The 22323-nt window shown below is 38.2% G+C and overlaps 1 protein-coding gene across 2 annotated transcripts in view; it reads right to left on the reverse strand.

Annotated features, from left to right (window-relative positions):
* Window positions 1–6303: 6303 nt before the first annotated feature.
* LOC124721599 (cysteine protease ATG4C) overlaps window positions 6304–22323 on the reverse strand; it is a 77414-nt gene continuing 61394 nt past the window's right edge. Inside the window, exons 6-8 of one of the 2 annotated variants that reach the window (XM_047246652.1) lie at window positions 20251–20457; window positions 9723–9919; window positions 6304–7377 (exon numbers count right to left, since the gene is read on the reverse strand). In XM_047246652.1, coding sequence (XP_047102608.1) covers window positions 7201–7377; window positions 9723–9919; window positions 20251–20457 — 581 coding nt within the window. In that variant the 3' untranslated portion in view covers window positions 6304–7200. The remainder of the gene's footprint in view (window positions 7378–9722; window positions 9920–20250; window positions 20458–22323) is intronic. The other variant, XM_047246651.1, reaches the window with a different exon arrangement.

Consider the following 22323-nt stretch of genomic DNA (forward strand, 5'->3'; position numbering starts at 1 on the left):
GTGTACCAGTTCTCAAGGAATATCTCCACATAACAACGCTATTTATTGTCAAGTTTGTGTCAATATTCACAGGGAGTTTTCTGATAAAAATAATTAAAAAAGAAATTAAGAACACAAAAATGTCCTAGATAAAGGATGGCTTAATATAAAAACTTGCACACTTGCAAGTGTTAATAATTATTTATCAATTGTGGTGCCATAAACTGTCTAAAGAAATACAATAGAAAAATCAACAGTGAGTGTTAAAAAAAGAAATAACTATCAAATGAAAAGAAGGAATGAAATAGGAACCTGGTCTATATGCCAATAATAAAATTAATAAAAAAACATAGTTTTTCAGAAATAATACTCATATTGGGTTCATATTGAGAAATTGTTATTTGTACGTTCAGGGTGATTATAATTACACTTTCGCTACTTGAGATGGCTCCAGTGGAAAATAAGTGATTGTAGGTTAATGGAACTTTGTGGAAACATTTGTAAGGACATGCAGAACAGAAATAACAAATAAACCATTGAAAGAAACATTTTAATTTTCACATCAGAGGTTACAAATCTGATGATTTTGTTGGTTATGTAGTTTGGAACAATCGGTCAATGATTTGATTTTCTCCACGTGTTACAGCATAACTGATTGATCTCCCAGACAATGTGATTTGGATCTCCATTGTGCATCAAAATCGATGAGTCCAAAGCCCCTCTCTCTTGCAACACACGATCACTTGTTGGTGAAGCAGATCACAGTAATGTGCGCTGTTCACGCTGCACGTTCTAGGTCCTTGTGGCTCCATTTACTCAAAGAAAAATGGACCCAATATGAACTGCACCATGAAGCTATACCACGCAGTGACTCATTCACTATGCAGGTGAACTTCATGCATGTTTGTTGGCGATGACAATCCCCAAATGCAACAGTTGTAAGTGTTAACTGGCTCAGTGAGCAGAAAGTGTGCTTTGTCACTCCACAAAAGGTTTGAAGGGCACACTTCACCAACTTCAATTCTTACAAGAAATGCAAGAGAAAAGTCTGCTAGAATGTCTGCATCATGTGACAAAAGCTGGTGATTAATGTGAAGTTTTGCAAGGATACCATTTCGCAATTGTTCACAGCACTTTTTGAATGGTGGGTCAGGGAATATTCCACCGCCGTAACAGCTTGTGCACTGCTTGGATATCACACATTCCATCCAGCATTCTCACCCACGGTAACAGTAACTCCTTCAACAACCTGTGGGGCAATTTACCATCGGCCTCTCCCATGAGCAAACCAAATCATTGGCTGATTGTTCTAAACTGCGCAACCACCGAGATCACCAGATTTGAAGCCTGTCATGTGGAAATAAAAATGTGTTTCTTTCAATGGTTTACCCACTACCCTTCTCCTGCATGTCCTTACAAATGTTTCCACTAAGTTTCAGTGTCCTATGACCACTTGTTTTTCATGGGGTCCTATCAAACAGTGAAAGTTTAATTATAACTACCCATTATTACTAAATTAAAGTCCCCTGCTGAGTTTTTCTCTCTATGTGGGGAGGCTAATATCACGAATATTGTAGGGATTTTGATATTGTTTCCATTAATAGATACACTAATTGTTGAGGAAAGTTTATGTATATAATTTATTACTGCTACTTGTGTGAAGCACGGGTTATGTAACATACACACACACACACACACACACACACACACACACACACACACACACACACACACTAAAATGTGGTTATGGTCACAGACTTTGAATGCGGAATGGTAGCTGGAACTAGATGCATTGGACATTCCACTTTGGAAATCGTTAGGGAATTCAATATTCGAAGATCCACAGTGTCAAGAGTGTGACGAGATTATCAAATTTCAGGCATTATCAAATTTGAGGCATTACCTCTCATCATAAGCGATGCAGGGGCCAATGACCTTCATGTTAACGATTGAGAGCAGCAACCTTTGTATAGAGTTGTCAGTGCTAATATACAAAGAACACAGCGTGAAATAACTACAGAATTCAATGTAGGACATATGACAAACATATCTGTTAGACAGTCTGGCGAGAATTTGGAATTAATGGGCTATAGTAGCAGATGAACGACATAAGTGTTTATGCCAACAGCATAATATTGCCTGCATTGCCTCTCCTGGGTTTGTGACCATATCAGTTTGACCCCAGAAGACTGAAAAACCATGGCCTGGTCTGGTGAGTCAGTTGGTAACAGCTGACGGTAAGGATTGAGTGTGGTGCAGACCCCACGAAGCCATGGACCCAAGTTGTAAACGAGGCATGGTGCAAGCTGGTGGTGGCTCCATAATGGTGAAAGCTGTGTTTATGTGGAATGGACAGGGTTCTCTGGTCCAACTGAATCAATCATTGACTGGAAACAGTTGTGTTTGGCTACTTGGAGACAATTTGCAGCCATTCATGGATTTCCTTGTTCCCAGATGACGATGGCATTTTTATGGACAACAATGCACCATGTCACCAGGCCACAACTGTTCACGACTGGTTTGAAGAATGTTCTGGACACTTTGTGTTAATGTTTTGGACACCCAGATCACCAGACGTGAATCCCATCAAACATTTATGGGATGTAATAGAGACTTCAGTTCACGCATAAAATCCTGCACAAGCAACACTTTCACAATTATGGACGTTTATAAGCAACATGGCTCAGTATTTCTGCAAGGGACTTCCAACAACTTGTTGAGTCCATGCCACGTCCAGTTGCTGCACTATGTTGAGCAAAAGGCGGTCCAACACAATATTGGGAGGTACTTCATGACTTCTGTAACTTCAGTGTATATGCAGCTCTTTCATAAAAAGAAATAGGTAGATGGAACGCAGGGAGAATGGAAAATGTAGTTTCCACATGATCACACTAAACACTCTCTCTCTCTCTCTCTCTCTCTCTCTCTCTCTCTCTCTGTGTGTGTGTGTGTGTGTGTGTGTGTGTGTGTTTTACGAAGTTCATTTTCATGCTATCATGTAAGAAATATTAAAGAACAGTTACTGGTTGCCACTGTTCAGTCCGCAGTCCACAGCAGTGAGCACAAAATGCAAAATGCAGATAGTTATTGAACATAAAACTGTGACTACAGATCTATACAATTAAAACTGGTTCAATAAAAGTTACAATAAATCAAACAACATGCAACAGTACTGAAGCTGCCAAATATTCACCTGAAGAAATTCTAGAGAAACAGCTGTGGTCCTCCAACAGCAGCAGCAGCACATTCTGTATAATAAGGTCCATAACCAATGTAAGAGTACATTTTAGGTTACCATGGGAGCATACAGTCAGAAATGCATCGAATGTGATGTAGGTAAATGCTGTAGGTGAAATTAAGTGATTCGGCAGCCTTTATTCTATGACAATACACGTATGATTTGATGCAAGTTTGGGGGCAGTGACAGGCGAGCTGCACTGGCACAATCAGCAGCAGTTGTTCTGCTTCTACTACCTCCAGTATATCATTAATATCAATAACCTCAGGTATTACAGTCATTGCTCGGTTTTAAGTAAAAAACTTGAGAATAAATGCATGATTTTACACTTAGAATACCTCAGCTTGTCTTCCAGAAGAGTTTCATTAATGTTACACACACCTTCACCAAATAACACCCGGTTTTCTGCCTGCATCAATATTTGAGAAATAATGAGATGCAAAGTTTGCATTTTGTGTAATAGTCAATCCTGGGCCTATACAAACCTGTAAACTGACATGTTAGCCTATATTTGTAGCTTATTATTCTGGAGCAACTCATCCCTTCAGTAAAGTCTGTTTCATACCAATAATGCAATATGCCATTCCATCATTATCTTTTAGAAATACTGTAGTCTTTGACCAAAACCTTTCAACTGGGAAGCCACAACGATGGGTAACTCCTAGTTGAATTCCAGCGAGACTATGAATGTAACTAGAATGAATCTTTCAATCTGCAGCAGAGCGTACACTTTTTGAATCTTACTGGCATATTAAAACTGTATGACAGGCTGGAACTCACGACTGGGTCAAGTCTGACCCTGGTACAAAGTTTTAGCCTGCTAGGAAGTTTTTGTAAACATGACCGCTCTCAGACTTCCTGAACTATCTGCGAAGGCTGGCAGCATAGTAACTGTGGTTAACTGCACTCAGTTTAAATGAAAAGTTCAGAAATCCAGACTCTTCATTCCATCATCTTTCCATGCCACATTTCATCCATATGCTAGACATATGTGCCTAATGGAAGCACTTTGTGTTCCACTGTTCATCCCAGATGCAGTGGGCCTACAGTGATCAAACATTGGAAATGCAAATGTGCCATTAGAGGTCGATTTCTGCATAGCCAATAGCATGCAAAAAAGAGAATGCTTAACACTACACTGTCACATTAGTTTAGTGGTAATGCACACCTGATGTGAAGGAAGGGGGGGACAGGTAAAAAATCTGTAATATCCTACTCATTGATAAAGCGAGAGAAATTTCCTCTTATGAAATAAATCTTTCTTCACTTACTCAATGACATGAATTAACTTATACATGCCAAAACAACTTAGACAAAGGACGAGTAAAGTTTATCATTCTGTTGGCAACACGGTCATTAGAGTTAGAACAAAAGCTCGGATGGGGAAGGAAATTGGCTGTGCCCTTCTGAAGGAACCATCCAGAATTTGCCTTACACTGATTTCAGAAAATGAAGGAAAATCTAAATTTGGATGGGAACTAACTGCTGTCCCCCTGAATATGAGTCCAGTGTCTCACCCCTCCATGAACTTGCTTGGTAGCAATCTTTGGGTTGATGACTCCATTATAAGATGTTATATTGATATCAAATTATCGCTGTAATATTCTGATTGTTTGCTTGATATTAATCCCTGTGATAGTGAATCAGCTGTTAATTGTGTAAGGTGGTCAAAAAATATTCACATTTCTCTCATAAAAGTATCAGAATTTAGCATATACTTATTGATAATATGTCCCGTTACATTCCTGAGTGGCAGTCGTGCTGCAATAAGAAGGAGTCTTTTTTAATACACACATAGCATCTGCAAAGACTTAACTATGGGCACCTTTGGCATAGGAGATATGTGTTATGTAGAATACACACTAACAAAATGTTACACAGGAAACAGCACATTTCATGTACATTGTAATCAACTACAGTATAACTCCGCTTTTACATTCCCGGAATTAACATTTTCTTGCCGTTTACAACATTTTTTATCAGTCCCGTCAAATTTCCTATGCCCACAATGTTAATTTGCACCTCATTTTGCGTCAACATATTTATAATTTTCCTGTGATTTACGAATTATGAAAAAATGTTTTGAGGAGAAAATATGATGCTGGCATAATTTTGGCCGTCCACAAGTGTTTACAAATATTAAGTGGTTATGTTTCTTGACACCAGTGCACTCTATTCAGTGGATTTGAATGAGTAAACGAGTAAAAGTTGTAACAATTCATGCTGTATCTCCTGCCGCTGCCAAGCTTTACTTGGCATGGTGACTGATGGGAGTAACAAGGTTCGTTCAAATGAAGATATCTCTACTGCGCAAATGCAGTTTTGTGATTGTTGTGATCATTGTGGCACCTTTGTCAAACTATATTTAGCGTGTGGCCACGTGAAGCACTAGTTGACACCGTCATTCACTTTGTGTTGCTCAAATGTTTTTAGTGTAAACACAGCGTCGGTTACATATTGGATTCATGCTGAGCAAAACGTGTTTCGAGGTTCTCTTTGTAATGTGCAGTATTTACGTATGTATTTTTTGTAATGTTACACAAACAAACAATGTGAGTGATAGTTTGCGCACGTGTGTGTGTGTGTGTGTGTGTGTGTGTGTGTGTCTACATAACTGATGAGGCACAGTACTTGATAACCTCAAAAAGATGAGTACAGTGCAAGAGACGCAGAATAACACATATTCAAACACCATACAAAATACTTATTTACATATTTGCACTTGACAACAAGAAAAAATTTCTCAAAATGTATCGTGCTAAGCATGAAAAAATACGTAACTAGTGCAGTATTTCATTACTTAAATAATGAATGACAGCTGCTGGCTTTCCAAAAACATCGATTATGAAGTTTGAAATTAAAAATTCTCGAAACGCGTCATTAAACATGAAAAAAATACGTAACTAGTGCAGTATTTCATTATTTAAATAATGAATGACAGCTGCAGGCTTTCCAAAAACATCGATAATGGCATTTGAAATTAAGTCAAACATTTCCACTTCCCAGACAGTTATCAATTCCAGTTACATCAGCGGTTTTTATTAGATAATAAACCTTTATTAGATGATAAAGTCCCTGACAAGTCTTTTGATGCCTGTTATGTACATATATCATACATAAAGTGCCACGGGGGTATCCTATACGTAACTTTTACAGCTTAAAACATTATTTCGCACATTTTAAATTTCCCCTTGTTTCACAGCATTTTTTTGAAGTCCCTTGAAAAGTGTAAAAGCGGGGTTTCGCTGTAACAGAGATATGTAATACAAATGTTGCTGGTATTAAAAATATATACAACAAATAAAAGAGATAAATAGATTATAAGCTTTACTTCATTCAAAAAATGTAATACTGATAAATTACAAATAAATTAACTTGCATTTTTGTCTTAGGAGACAGACAGAGAGAGAGAGAGAGAGAGAGAGAGAGAGAGAGAGAGACTAAAATATTAAAATATATGCCTTCAGATTCTCTGTAGTTACAAATAGTAAGTTTAAAAATAACAGTTATAACACAAAAGATCACATCATATGGATTCAAATACTAGCACAAAAGTAAGTACATATATCACACTTATCTTTCTAAGTATCCACAACAATCACATGAAATGAACAGGTCACTGTATTAAGTTGTTAAGTTATATCTATGTAACAGCCTACACAATCAACTTTTTACAACAATGTATCAACTTCCAATTGTCACAAAATAAAACATACTTTATCTAAGCAAAGACATTTGCTTTTAAACTGCAGTCTTATAGATTAGACAGTAAGTAACACATTTAGTAACTTGGAAGCTGAGCATTACAGATAATTTTATCACTTTTTCTTATCCATTACGGTATTACCACATAATGTGAACCATAAAAAATGATGGGATTTATATCAATTCAGCGAGCTTGCAGCACAGTTGATAATTTTAGCAAACTTACAATGGTAGATTAAATAAATACAATCACATATAAATAGTACACCAGTGAAATATCACACAACTTCGAACTCTTCACTTTCAAAATCATCTTCACTGTCATGTACAGAATCTGCAAGTCTAATGCTGTCATCTGGGATGCAAAATTTTGGAGCTGACATGACGTCTCTACTTCTTCCACTGCAGAATATAAACATGGGGTATTCAGCCTTTTCATGAGGAGGAATTAAGCACTGTGAACAAAAAAAAAAAAAAAAAAAAAAGTAATAGACTTTTGAAGCTGAACGTACATTGAAACATTTTATTTTCAGATATTCATCAGGCTTATATTGAACAACAGAAAAAAATGGCCAATCACTAACAGTAAGGTAAAAACACATTTCAGAAATGAAAATTGCTCAAACATGAGCTAGTAAATGGGTATGACAGCTGAATCCAAAAGGAGATACACAATGGAAACTTTGTTTCGCTTTATGTTTACATATTTATCCACTCATCTTTCGTGTCTGACAATAACTTGAATTTTGATTTCTATAGATAACTTTTTTCTTTTTCCAACAAAGCAGCTAACTCCTTTCTCTGCAATATTATTTGTTCTGGAATTTAACTATCTATTACAAGACTATCACTGAATTTTCACCTTAGCTGCATCTCTTACAAACCACTTCTCCAACACACACACTACATGTTTCTATAAACTTTACTTCTATCAGACATGAATGCTGTCAATATTCCATATCAGTCATTGCATGGGAAAAATTGTTTTCACATGCATTCACAAGAGTGCGAGATACAAAAACTTGCCACTTTATCCTAACATAAGCTTCCACCACGGCAGTCAGTTTGAGTATCTCATGTGAGTGGCTATGTCAGTTACCTTGAATATGCCTATATAAACTGTTCTTTATTTCATAATGGAGTGGAAACAAGGTGGAGAACCCAAGCTGACCCACAGTCTGACCTGTATCAATTGTTGAGTGCTCAGTACATCATCCAGACAAATTGGCAATCTCACACTGCCATGCTCTCAAAAGAATTTCCCACTATATGAGCAGTTATTTCAAGTATTTGGTGCAGGTGATGTAAATTAAATTTACATAAAAATGTAGCTTTAAATTGGCTGCACAAGGTATTGATAAAGGTTACATTCTGTTTTGTGTGGTATTTGAAGAGATGTTATAGAACTGTGAAACCATGGGCAATGTGTGTGCAGTGATGAATCATAGTTTCTCATGCGGTATTTTAATACAAATACATGGGTTTGTAGGTGGTCTTAATATCGTCTATTGCTCATTTGGTACCTACAATTAAATTTACAAGTTGTAGAGTTAGATTGTGTTCTTATTGGTTGTGGAGAGGGCTTTAGGGGCTTCTTTTGCCTCTGTAACAGTGCCATAGCAGAGTGTTACAAGACTACTCACACCAGCGAACCAAGCGGTACACATCTCACTATGAAAGATAACTCACTGAGACAGCGTGATTAACTAACTAATTTCAGGGTAAACTGTCAATTGCAGAATGAACTGTGCTCGATGCTGATTTAAGCTTAGGAGTATTGAACCACTACCTTACCATCAGACCAAAAGCCTCACACATGGCATGTTCCTCACTAATGTTCATTAAAACTCTATCAAATATTACTGAGTGAAACAGTGTAGTGAGGAAGTTGGCTACAGAACCATGATTGTACTCAGGCATGCACCTCTTTGCCTGAAGCAAATTGACAGTTATAAATGTTTTCAGGGCACCAAAAATATCGAAATTGCTTGGGAAGATATCAGTACAACATTTTGTTGTGAAAATTCAGATCTTTGTTTTCAACTCATTTCTTTTCTTGTTAGACCTGCCACATCGTCACAAAAACAGTTACTGCTAACATTCAACTGTGCTGAGATTGAATTTCATCTTTAAATTGTGTAAACTGATAAAAGCAATAAAATAACTAACTAAACTTTTATATAATAAAGAACAAAACTGCAACAATTTCTTTGGCTAAAAAAAATTATAAAAGAGTCGAATGAAAATGAGACAGACGGGAAAAAAGTAAGTAAACTGTTTATTATTTCAAAAGTTATTACCACAACTGTTAATACAATTATCCCACTGAGAGAATCGACAGTACCTTAATGGAATTTTTTTTTGTTTCCTACAAAACCATGATTGTAGCCAAATGGGCACCTCTTTGTCTGAAGCAAATCAAAGGGCAGATGTTGCCAAAGTTGTTTTGATTATTGCTGCAAAAGTTTCATTGAGAAGCCCTTGCATATCTTTCATACAGTTCCGATCTCTTCCAACATGATTTCCATATTTTTGGAGTCCTGAAGTCATTCATGACTGTCAATTTGCTTTGGACAAAGAGGTGCACACCTGGGTAAAATCATGGTTCCTTAGGTAACTGCAAACATTTTTCCATGAAGGCACAGACTATCTTGTCAAATAGTTAAATAAGTGTAACACAGGTTACAGCAATTACTTCTGAAATAATGAAAAGTTTCCTTACTTTTTCCATCTGTCTTGTTTCCATTTGACTGCCCATTATGCTACTTAGAAAATAATATGTAAACTATATTGACCTCACCGTTTGCACATTCTGAACAAACTTTTCAAGGTCATCTTTAGTTTGGCAGTAAAATCCTATGCAACATGATGGATCCATTTTGGAGAGATTCAGTTTCCTTGGTGACCTACAGTGAAAACTAGAGAGAGGAAACTCAGCTTTCCATACATCAACCATTTCTTGACAATAGTGTGGATCTAGATGAATCAATTTGTCATCTAGAAAGATCAAAATACAACATTACTATTACTGTTATTATAATAAGAGAAAGTATCTCTAATTTTAATAAAAGTTGCAGATCATTAAAACTCAGAAAAACTTGACTACTTTTTCCAATTCAGAGTGTAACATAATGGAAAGTAAGTTGTATAGGGCCAAGGAATATTATAATACAAGTAATTTCAAGAAGACAGTTCTGACTGGTAAAGAAACTGCAGGGGGCAGTGTGGACATGTTTTATCACAGGTGTCAGCTTCTAACGAGTCTAATACAATATGTTAAAAAAGAGGGTGAAAACATTTTACACTGCAGCAGCACTAGACACAATAAAAAGGTTAGAGTTTAATGCATCATCTTCAATTAGGCCACAAAACAGTATATTGTGTCAGTTGAGTGGGAGTATCTCTCAATGTTGTTGAAGCAGTAGCATGAAGCAATTTAATGAAACTACAGAATTTGGTTAAGATCAATTAGAAATGAAAGGTATACCATTAACTATGATCCACAAGTGTATGAAATATCAGTAATTTATTGTATACATTTAAAAATAATATACAACATGAAACATTCGTAAATCTAGGTTTTCACTCCTACTTATATGGAAGGAAATGGATTTTCTATATCAAATTAGCTGACAGTTTTCCCATCATAGGATTAGTCATTTTTGGGAGATATGTTACATTGGGAGGAGAGGTAGTAAATTAATTAAAATAATATTGTGTTACAAGAGGGAACAGAAGCAATACCATACTGCCTTGCTGTGGTCTTAGACCAATAGAAATTGAATTTGTCATTTGCAAATCCACACAAATAATTACATATCTTACTTGCATGCAGAATCTTGCTACTTTATATTTGATCTTTGGCTTCATAACTCACTGTCAAGTCATAATGGGCAACAGCAGTGGAAACTGAGGTAGGAAAAATACTCACTACAATGAAATATGTATGAGGAAAACCAAAAGTGCACACCCCTGAAAGAAGGTAACTGCCTTTGATTTGGAGCCATCTGGAGGGTTCTTGCCACAGGCTCCACAGCCCTAGCTGCTGATTTCTGGGCTTGCATTACGGCTGGAGAATTGTAGGGCTCCCTTTCATAGTTCAGGCGTGCAATACACAGTAGAAGCAGCTACTCAGGTAGCAGAGTACTTGTGGAGTGCACACAGCTTTTTTAGGATAGGTGATAATAGCTTGAGGTCCTCCAATGAATGCTCATCAGTCAACACACGAGTTACATCAGACCGCATATGACTTCGAATGCCAAGTTTTAATAGAAAACTTGTCTAAACATTTGTTAATGAAGTCCTCGAATTTACCACCATCCAGGAAAGTAGTTGCACCCAAATTATATTCAGAACAGCGAGCTGGATGAAACACGGAGTAGAAAAGCTCTGAAATATTTAATGAGGCATGGCGTGTATATCGGAAAGACAAGTTAGACACTGTATGAGGGAGAGTATTCATGCAACTGACAAAACTATTGTGTTTCAAGGTTGAAACAACATAACTATGAATTTATCTGCTTATGACTAACCAGTCCAGGAAAACTCAAGTTAATCATCTCGTGTTTTTACAGACCACATGATTATATAGTAACAGTTGCAGAATTATCCACAGAAAGTCTGCACTCATTACTGTGTAAATACTTCTGTCATGCAATTTTTGTTGCGGATGACTTCAACCATCTATCTTGTATTGACTAGGACGTCTACAGATTCAATGAAGGTGGTAAGGACAGATATTCTTGTGAAGTAGTTCTGAACACATTTTCCAAGAACTGTCTGGAGTAGTTACTTTGAAAACCCACACACAACAGAAATATTTTACACCTTGCAGCTACAAAAAGGCCTAACCTTACTGACAGTTTCAGTTAGAGACAAGGATTGGTGATCATGCTATAGCAATGAAGATTACTTAAGTAAATACAGACACCAATAAAGATATGGAGTTTTTATGCTGGAAAGAGTAGATAAGCAGTTGCTGGCATCCAACTTAGATAATGAATGGAGATAATTTACTTTCAACATGATGGACAAAAAAGAACTGGAGACAGAGCTTAAACTAACTGTAAATCATAACTTCGATCAATATATGCTGAGTCTGTGTATTAAGGGTAGTTTAATAACAAAATTCAGAAAATGTTGAGGAAACAGAGAGTGCTGCACTCTCGGTTCAAAAAAGAACACAGAAATGGCGGCAGGCAAAAGGTACTAGGAATTCGTGCACCTACAAAGAGAATGATGCATGAAATATAAAACTTATGCCATCATTTGTTAGGAAAGAGCTTGCTGAGAACACAAGAAAATTATGTTGTTAGATAAAATCATTATGTGGGTTGAAGGTTTCTATTCTGTCAAATCGTCTGATGTGACAATAACAGACAGAAAAAGGAGAGCTGAAGTTTTAAATTTTTAATTTTAAAAATCATTCATGTGGGAGGATAATACAAACATACCATCGATTAACCATTGCACAGATACCCTTATGGAATTAACCACACAAAAGCGTTACAAGATTTGCTTTTCACAGCCACACAAGGGTTACATTTCACTCCCTGGCACTGAGAAGCAACTGGGATAGCTGAATACATAATTCATCAGGTCCAGATGGAATCCCATTTTATTTTACACAGACCACTCTTCAACATTGGCTGAGTACTTAGCTTGCATTTACTGTGAATATTTTGTTCAGCAGGTGACTCCTACATGTAAGAAAGGTAAAAGAATAGACCTGCACAATTACAGACCAATATCTTTAACACTGGTTTGCTGCAGAATTCTTGAACACATTCGAAGTTTCAATTTATTAAATTTCCTCAAGACAGAAGATGTTTTGTCCAAAAATCTGCACAGCTTTAGAATCCATCATTTGTACGAAACTGACCTTGCCTTTTTCTCACACGATATCCTGCAAACCACATTCCTACATTTCCAGAAAGCATCTGACACTGTACACCACTGCAGACTGATAACGAAGGTCTGAATGTAAGTAATGAGTACTCAGATATGTGAGTGGCTCGAAGATGTCTCAAATAAAAGAAACCACTGCACTGTCCTTGATGACGGATGTTTATCAAAACAAATAGTTTTCTATTGAGGGCAAACACAGCTGAAGTAACTCATGTTTCTGAAATAAACCACTTTCAGCTGTATATGAACTTTTACAGGAACATAACCGGTTTCGAGATTTCAAATCATATCTTCAGGTGTCTGACCCCAGTAGATGAATGGTCAGCGTGATGGATTGTCAATCCTCTGGGCCCGGGTTCGATTCCCGGCTGGGTTGGGGAATTTTCTCCACCCAGGGACTGGGTGTTGTGCTGTCATCATCATCATCATCATCATCCTCCTCCTCCTCCTCCTCCTCCTCCTCCTCCTCCTCCTCCTCCTCCTCCTCCTCTCATCCCTCATCGACTGCAGGTCGTCAAAGTGGCATCAAATTGAAAGACCGGCACCTGGTGTGGAACTGTTTTGAAGTCACTGTCTATGACAAAAACAGTTTGCTGCCAAACAACAGCTTCAGATGTGACAGACTCTTTGCTGCCTATCATGGCTCCATAAGACAGAAGCTGGTTCACAGTAACAGAATATTCAGGTGATGGGGCACACTTACAAACTTTCAAGAGACAATAGAAACCAATGTGCCAAACCTCACACAGAGGAGTAGAAACAACCTTCTCGGGTAAAACATAAAATCTATGACTATTGACTTTTGTGCAGGGGCAGTTGAATTTAGTGAAACTAAACTACTAATTGTTGTTTGTAGATCCCCTAACTCTGACTTCAGAGCATTTCTGCTCAAGCTAAAGAGTGTTCTTGGTTCACTTTACAGGAAGTACCAAAAATTAGTTGTATGTGGTGACTCCAACATTAATTTGTACATGAGTGTGCAAGGAAAAGGATATTGGTAGATCTCCTAAACTTATACGATCTGACACAGATTGTGTTTTTTCAAACTAAGATGCAGGGGAACAATAGCACAGCCATAGAGAATATTTTTATCCATTCTTCATTATTAGATGGGCATGATGTTACTAAAAGGGTGAATGGCCTTTCAGACCATGATGCATAAATTTTAAGACTAAAAGGCTTTTGTACTCAAACAAATGTCACAAATAATTACAAACTACGTAGGACAGACAACCCAACAGCAACAGAGAGTTTTTTAAACCTTGTTAAGGAACAAGAGTGGCACGTTGTTTATGGTGCCAATAACACAAGATGATAAATATAATGCTTTCCTTAACACAGTTCTCACACACTTTGATAGTTGCTTTCCATTAGAATGTTCTAACCGGGGTACTAGCAGTAGTAGGCAGCTCGGATGGCTGACTAGTGGGATAAGGATATCATGTAGAACAAAGTGGGAATTATATCAAAATGTTAGAAGTAGCCACAATCAAGCTACAGTAGCCCATTAAAAAACAGTATTGTAAGGTGTTTAAAATGTTATTTGGAAGGCAAAGAATATGTGGTACGTAAATAAAAAAGCTAATTCACAGAATAAAATTAAAACCATGTGTTCAGTTTGTAGTAAAAATATTCTGTTACTGATAAGTCAGATATATGTACAGTATTTAACAATCATTTTCCGAGCATTGCTGGTGAATTAAATAAAAACTTAGTTTTGTAATAACTTCAAATTGAACAAATATACTTCAAGGAAGACGCAATACATGAAAGTCACAGATCAAGTAAACAGAGTAAGACGTGTGTACACTTAAACAGTCAAATCATAACTGAGTCCAAGTCTAGCGGCCGCTGGCTGGCTGGCTGGCCGCTTAGGTGGCGCAGCTGCTGCATGGCTGGCAGACAGCGTTGCATGTAGAGGACGCGCGTAACTGCGCGGTGGCACTTTGAAAGATCGGCGAGTCACAACAAGTTTCTACAGGGATTCATATAACTGTTGGCAAATGCCTTTCGGAGATTGATGTCTGAAATACTCCTCTGTGATACTAACAAGGGGGAGATTGAGTCAATAATTAAATCACTGAAGACTAAGGACTCTCATGGATATTATGTAGTGCCTAGCAGAATATTAAAGTACTATGCTGCACATGTTAGCCCTGTACTTACCCATATTTGTAATTTTTCCTTTAAGACTGGTCAGTTTCCTGAACAATTAAAGTACTCGGTAGTAAAGCTGCTTTATAGAAAGGGAGAAAGGGATATGTCATCAGTGTTTGCTGATGTTACTGAAAAGGCTGTGTATGTAAGGATAACTGATCATTTTATATCACATAATTTACTGTCAAATGTACAGTTCGGCTTTAGAAGTTGTTTAACAACTGAAAATGCTATATTCTATTTTCTCTGTGAGGTACTGGATGGATTAAAACAAAAGGTTTCAAATGCTGGTGATATTTTCTGATCTAGCTAAGGTGTTTGTTTGTGTTGATAATGAAATATTGCTCCAGAAGTTGGACCATTATGGAATACGGGAAGTAGCTCACAATTGGTTCACCTCTTACTTTAATTACAGACAGCAAAAGGTCATTATTCACAGTGCTGAGAATGGCTGTGATGTGGGGTCTGAGTGGGGTACAGTCAAATGGGGGGTGCCCCAAGGATTTTATTTATATACATGATATGCCCTCTAGTATTATAGGTAATTCCAAAATATTTATGTTTCTGATGACACTAGCTTGGTAGTAAATGATGATGTATGCAACATTGGCACAGTTTCTAATAGTGCAGTTCATGACATAAGTTCATGGCTTGTAGAAAATAAACTAACACTAAATCACAGTAAGACTCTCTTTTTACAGTTTCTAACACACAATTCAACAAAACCCGACATTTTAATGTCACAGAATAGGTGTATGTGCAGTGAAATTGAACAGTTCAAATTTCTAGGTGTTAAGATAGATAGTAAACTGTCATGGAAAGCCCACATCCAGGATCTTGTTCAAAGACTTAATGCTGCCATTTTTACTATTAGAATGGCATCTGAAGTAAGTGATCGTTTGCTTAGTTTCATTCACTTGTCATATGGTATTGTATTTTGGGGCAATTCTTCCCATTCTAAAAGGATATTTTTGTCTCAGGAACAGGCAGTTTGGGCAATAAGTGGCGCAAGTTCGTGAACCTCTTGTCAACACCTGTTCACTAGTCCGGATATTTTGACATTAGCTTCTCAATATATATATATTCTTTACTGTTTTTTCTTGTTAACAATATTAGCTTATTCCCAAGAATCAGCAGCTTTCACCCAGTCAATACTCAGCAGAATTCCAATCTGCATTTGGATCGCACTTCCTTAACTCTCATGCAGAAAGGTGTGCAGTATACTGCTGCATCCATTTTCAATAAGCTACCACAAGGATTTAAAAATCTTAGCAGTAATCCACGCACTTTCAAATCAGAACTGAAGAGCTTTCTCATGGGTCACTGCTTCTATTCTCTTGAAGAGTTCCTTGAAAAATTAAGCTGATTATTGTTGTATATTGTTGACTGCGTTTACTTAAACTTATGGCTCAAATTATTTTTGGGTTCACGAACATTTCAATTTTGTGTGTTATTTCTTTTATGTTGTAATTTGTAATTGCATGACTTTGGAGATTTGCTCCTCAATTTGGTCCTACAGAACTAGAGGTGTAAATAGATACATAAATAAATATAAAAGTTGTTGGCATTTGATCTGTAGTGAAGGGACCCCATTCTCTGCATATAAGCTGGTCCAAAAGACTCCTGTCACAAGTCTGACCCCACAGTGGTGGATTAGGTCCAGCACCTGCAATGCTGAAGGTGATGCTGAGCCCTTTGCCAGACTTCCATAATAAAGACAGGGCAAAATCACAGTTTTCTAGAGCTGCAAAAATGTAGAGCAGTTTGTGCCCCAGCTAGTGTTACTACGGGAGCAAAGAGTATAAAGATGTAATAAGCACATTTACTTAAGCTGGGAAAGCCACATCAACTGGGCATCATAGACCAGTCGTAGAAAGAAATAGACTCCACCCCAATGGGCAATTGGTTCTCAAGGTAGAGTTCCGATTGTGAATGGACAGTACCATGCCGACAGAAGAGCATGGCGTGTCTTGGCAGCTAAAAACTGAAAGTCATGGGTGAGAGCTCATGACCGTGCCTTTTGTACGGCAGTCACCATTCAGTGACACCCAAAGAGGAGGAGCAATAGTAAATGCAAAAATCATCGGCATACTGGGAGGGTGACACTGTAAACCCCACAACTGCAGCTTGACCATTGATAGCCACTAGAATAAGAGACACACTCAATACAGAGCCCAGCTGGGTCCCATTCTCTTGTATATTGGGTGTATTGCAGAAAGTACCAACTTTGATACGGAAAGTATGGTGTGACAAGAAGTTCGGGTAAAAAATGTGGAGCAGGCCAAGGTCATATAGGGTAATGAGATGCCATGTGGTGTCAATACCTTTCGCAAGTCAAAGATGACAGCTATTAGGTGTTGATGTCAGGCAAAAGCTGACCGGATAGCCGACTCTAGGTACCAACACAGCCATTGACTTACCATACATTCAAGCAACTTGCAGAGAACATTAATGAGACTAACTGGGCGACAGCTGCCTATGTCAAGGGGTGTTTACCAAATTTCAATGCCAGGAGTGTCACACTTCATTGTCATTGAGATGGAACTCATCCTCGCTCCAGATACAGTTGAAAATGGCAATGATGTGATACTGGCAATTCACTGATAGGTGTTTGAGCAACTGACTGTGGATGTGGCCTGGCCGTGGACCTGTGTTTGGGCAAACGGCTAAGTCACTGGGAAATTCCGACTCACTGGATGGAGCATTGTTTAACTTCAGGTGAAGGGAGGGGGAGGGAGATGAGGGGAGGAGAGAGGGGGAAAAAGAGTGCCCAATATCCTACGAAATCCTAAACCAAGTCGAAGCAAAGCTGGCGCCAGAGAGACCATACAGTGGAAAAGCAAAGGAGAAAAAGGAATAGCAGAAAAATGGACTTGGAGTATGGAAAAGGAAGGTGTCCTGCAAGTGTTGAGAGCCCAGTGTTGACGAAACACATACAAAAGGGATCTGAGCCCCCTCGGGGCAGGGGGAGGGGGAGGGGGAGGGGAAGGGGGGGGGGAGGGGGGAGGTTGTATGTAGCCGTGAGTAATCACTACTGTAAGGTGTTCATTTGCACAGACAGGCTACTATCTTCTGTAAGCTCTGCTTTTAGCAGTTTTGTTTTGTTAGAATGCATTTCTCCTCCAGTAAAGATGGTAGGGATTTGGTGACTTGGGACATTTGACTTTCCTGGTCTGTCTCTAGAGAAGAATTTGTGGCACTTTAGGGTTGCATGGTTTATTTTTCTTTTGTTTTATCTTATCTTATCTTGTGGGATTTGTACTGTTTGGTGAAAAGTGATTTCTCATAGCTCAGAAGTGTGATGGTCACACTTGCCAGTCAGCTTCCCTTGAAGTCATTCCAGGAGACAAATGCAGTGCATGGTTGGCTTGTGGGGTTGAAGGGACCAGACTACTAGGGCCATCGGTCCCTTTTTCCACGAACTTGAAACACCCACAAAGAATAAGAACAAGCAATGGAGATGACGAGAGACAACATAGGACAGGAAAGACACAGACAGAGACCAGAAAAAAGGAATTAAAATCACACCAAGTGTGACAGTGGTTGTCTGACCATAGAAACAAAAAATGAAAAGCCAACCACCAAGAAACACACTGAAAACCCCAGTCTAAAATCGTAGCCCAAAGGTCAGACTCAACACAAAAAAAGAACACACACTTAGATCAAGTGATAAAAACCCACTGCACGAATCAAACTCATAACTAAATCTGACGTCATCTGATAAAAGTGCAGGAAGCATATCAGGCAGCGCAAACGTCTGCCTGAGCGGAGTTAAAAGCGGGCAGTCCAACAAGATGTGAACCACCATCAAAGCTGATCCGCAGTGACATAAAGGTGGGTCCTTGTGGCGCAATAAATAGCTGTGTGTTATCCAGGTGTGGCCAATGCTCAGCCAGCAGAGGACAACAGAGTCCTTGTGTGAGACCCGCAAGGAGGAGCGCCACGTACCGGTAGCCCCCTTGATGGCCTGAAGTTTGTTGGGTGAAGGAAGGGTGCGCCATTCTTCACCCCAGGTGCGAAGTACCTTCTGCCGCAAAACTGACCTGAGGTCACTCTCCAAAAGACCAATCTCCAAGGCTGGTGCACCGACAGCCTGTTTGGCCAGTGCGTCAACAGGTTCATTTCCGTGGATGCCAACATGACCCGGGATCCACACAAAGACCACAGAGTGGCCACAACGGGCAAGAGTATGGAGGGACTCCTGGACAGCCATCACCAGACGATAGCGAGGGAAACACTGGTCGACAGCTCGTAAACTGCTCAGGGAGTCACTCCTGAGCAGAAGCGGATATACTCTAGGGTGGGAGAGATGGCGACCAGCTCAGCAGTGAAAACACTGCAGCCAGCCGGCAATGAGTGTTGTTCATAACGATCCCCTAGAGTAAAAGCAGTGCATCGGATGATCTTAGAGGTCTAGACTCTTAGGAATAAATTGATGAACAACTTTGAACCACTATGATTACATTAAAGTGGCTTCAAATCAACAATGCATGAAATTTTTTTTAAGAAAACTGTCGTGGGCACTTGGTGCCTTGTGCAGAAGTTTTGTCAGAGTGTAGTGGAGCTTATATCAGATTTCTCAATCATGGCATTTCCAATGTGAGAGGACTGATTTTGTTAAATACAGGTACTGAATGAGCAGTATGTGTGAGGCTTTTCAGAAGACAAAGGATAAAAATAAAAAAGTAGATGGCAATACCATTATCCTCATTTTGTCAGCTTCCCATCACTCTGTGCTACAACACTGGCTCTTTCAATTAAGTACTGTGTGCAAGTTTCAATTAGGGTCTTAGAATTTCCCCTAATCTACAGAATCCCATTCTGGACTCCACACTTAAATATGCCTGACCTGTAATATATATGGTCAAATACCCTGATCACTTTCAAATTGATTCTGGAAAGCATATGAAGCAGGCTAATAGTGACTTTACTGTTTAATTTTGTTATTTGTTAATATAAATACATTAATAAACAAACTCCTGCATTAAGGTAGTTAAATACATTTTTCCACTTGTTCAACATTTCTTTGGGTTGAGAAATCTTTTGCACAGATTAATTAATGACTATAAATGTGTAACTCCTGCAAAATCAAACTTTAAATATTTGTCAAATATACAGAATGCTCACATAAGAATTGTACAATCAATGCAATCTTTAACAGCCACCTATGGCAGAATATTTAGTTATCAAAAGCCTTGTAAAACAACACATGTACTTATGTATGAAAATAACCTGATCTGTTATAATGATCTCTACAACTTTACCTTGGAATCCAACGAAGTACAGGGAATGTTTTGGTCGGCCTCCAATTATTCCAATACAATTATCCAAAGACAGCATGGCAGTAAGACATGGTGCATATATATAATTCAGTTTTTCTGCACCAAGACGAACTGGTATTAACAAAATTAAAGACTTCCAGGAGCCTTTACCATTTGCTTCACACTGATCTATCACATCTTGAAGATATACTGCAAACAAGAAAAATAGTACTCTGGTTGACTAACCTCCAGGAATAATAAAAAAAAAAATTACAAAAATGTACAACCATCATAATTATAGTATAGTATGCAAAAAGTTAATCTTGTACTCAGTGTTAAATGACTTAATAACAATGGAAAAATAACAGGAAGATGCTTAGAAAAAGATCAGAAGAAGACATAAGAGAAGAAAGGCACAACTAAAGGTGGCAAAGACAGTTCAACATGATGGTTGGTAATGTTCTAGGCAGCGGGCACATAGTCTTAAGCAGAGAGACTGCGACAAAGTAAGATGTATAGCTTAGGAGAAACTAAATTAATTAGTGTTAGCCAAGGAGTGAGAGGAATATATATGATTTCCAGCTGCATATTTAAAAAATACAGCTATTCATGAAAGAATTTCAAATAACTCGTGCAGAGAAATGTATGTTCATGCTATCTCTGTATGTTACAATGTAAATTTTGTAACACTGTACCATGTTGGTTGTAGTAACCATTTACCTGGGCCCATCAATTATTGCAGAGTATAATGATGGTTCTGCCAATCCAGAATACTGAACAGGGCCAGCATGTGGGTCGTCACATTATGTGAGTTCACAAATTGCTCTGTTTTATATTAACCTTCCAAACTGTATATACCAAGTAGGTACAATGACCAAAGTTTGTCACAGGGTCTGAAAAGAATGTATAGATTAGTTAAATGATGATAGGCCCTATTTGAGTAGCCCAAGGAGGATATTTTGCAGAGCAAATTACTGCACTAGCTGAATAATTCACAACTGACGTAAGGACAGTGACTAGGTGTCTGTCCTGGTGAGGTTGATCAAACCTGCTGATGGTGGGTAATCGAAACTAGTTTGAGACAGTTGCTTTCAAAGTCGTAGCTTGAAACGCACAAAATAAATGTTCAATCATCATGGTGTTTTGTATACGATGAGCAATTCTTATCACATAAATCACTCAGATGAGTACGTGAAACGATTCTCTGCTAAGTCAGTGATTATCTGAATTTGTTTACTTTCAGTGTGACTTTTTATCTGTATCTCATCTATTTCAATTATTTAAGAAGTTATGTACATTTCTGTTAAATATAATTTCTATGACTTTAAAGAAAGGAGGTTCTCATGTGAAGTGATGCTAAAATTGAAATAATTTTGTTCGTTTCTTGTTATGACTAGTTTTTTCCTGCTTCATTTAAATATTCTAGTACAAGGAAAAATTTAATGTCTGGTATGCTGGCCAGAACCAGTATGATTTCTATCCAATTGGAAGAAGTGTTTTCACTGCAATACAAACTACACAAGCAAACAAAACACAAGAAACAATATCAAAGAGCATACAGACAGATTGCCGACAGGATTAAGGTTATTGCTGATATTTGTTTTATGGGCAATAAGGCCATGGTCCAAGGCATAGTTCTCTGCCTAATGTTACGTCTTCCAAAGTTGAAAACATCAGTGGCGGCTTTAATAACTCAAAAAGCTGTTACAGTGCCACACAAGTTCAGTAAGCTTAACTGTTTATATGAATCCACACAATGGTCAGTTTGTGACATCATCTGATGACTGCCTAAGATCGCAGAGTCATGTCAACTTCAGTTATGGAACTTATAATGGCCAAGGGTTGCCACTGATTGTTTTATTTATCACTAGGGCCCACATCTTGTCTATTTTCAATATGACTTCTTTTCTGTTAAAGTTGTTTCTGTGCTTTTGAATTTCTATGGTCCCTCTATACATCGCACTGTAGTGATGATTAGTTCATGCTAAAAACACAGTGTCAGAGAACCTAATTTGGTGGTTCCCTGGTTCCAGTGAACGATCTGCTACCGCCCATTTACTCGTCTTGCCCAGGTGA

Source organism: Schistocerca piceifrons, chromosome X (genome assembly GCF_021461385.2).
Source record: "Schistocerca piceifrons isolate TAMUIC-IGC-003096 chromosome X, iqSchPice1.1, whole genome shotgun sequence".
Classification (NCBI taxonomy): domain Eukaryota; kingdom Metazoa; phylum Arthropoda; class Insecta; order Orthoptera; family Acrididae; genus Schistocerca; species Schistocerca piceifrons.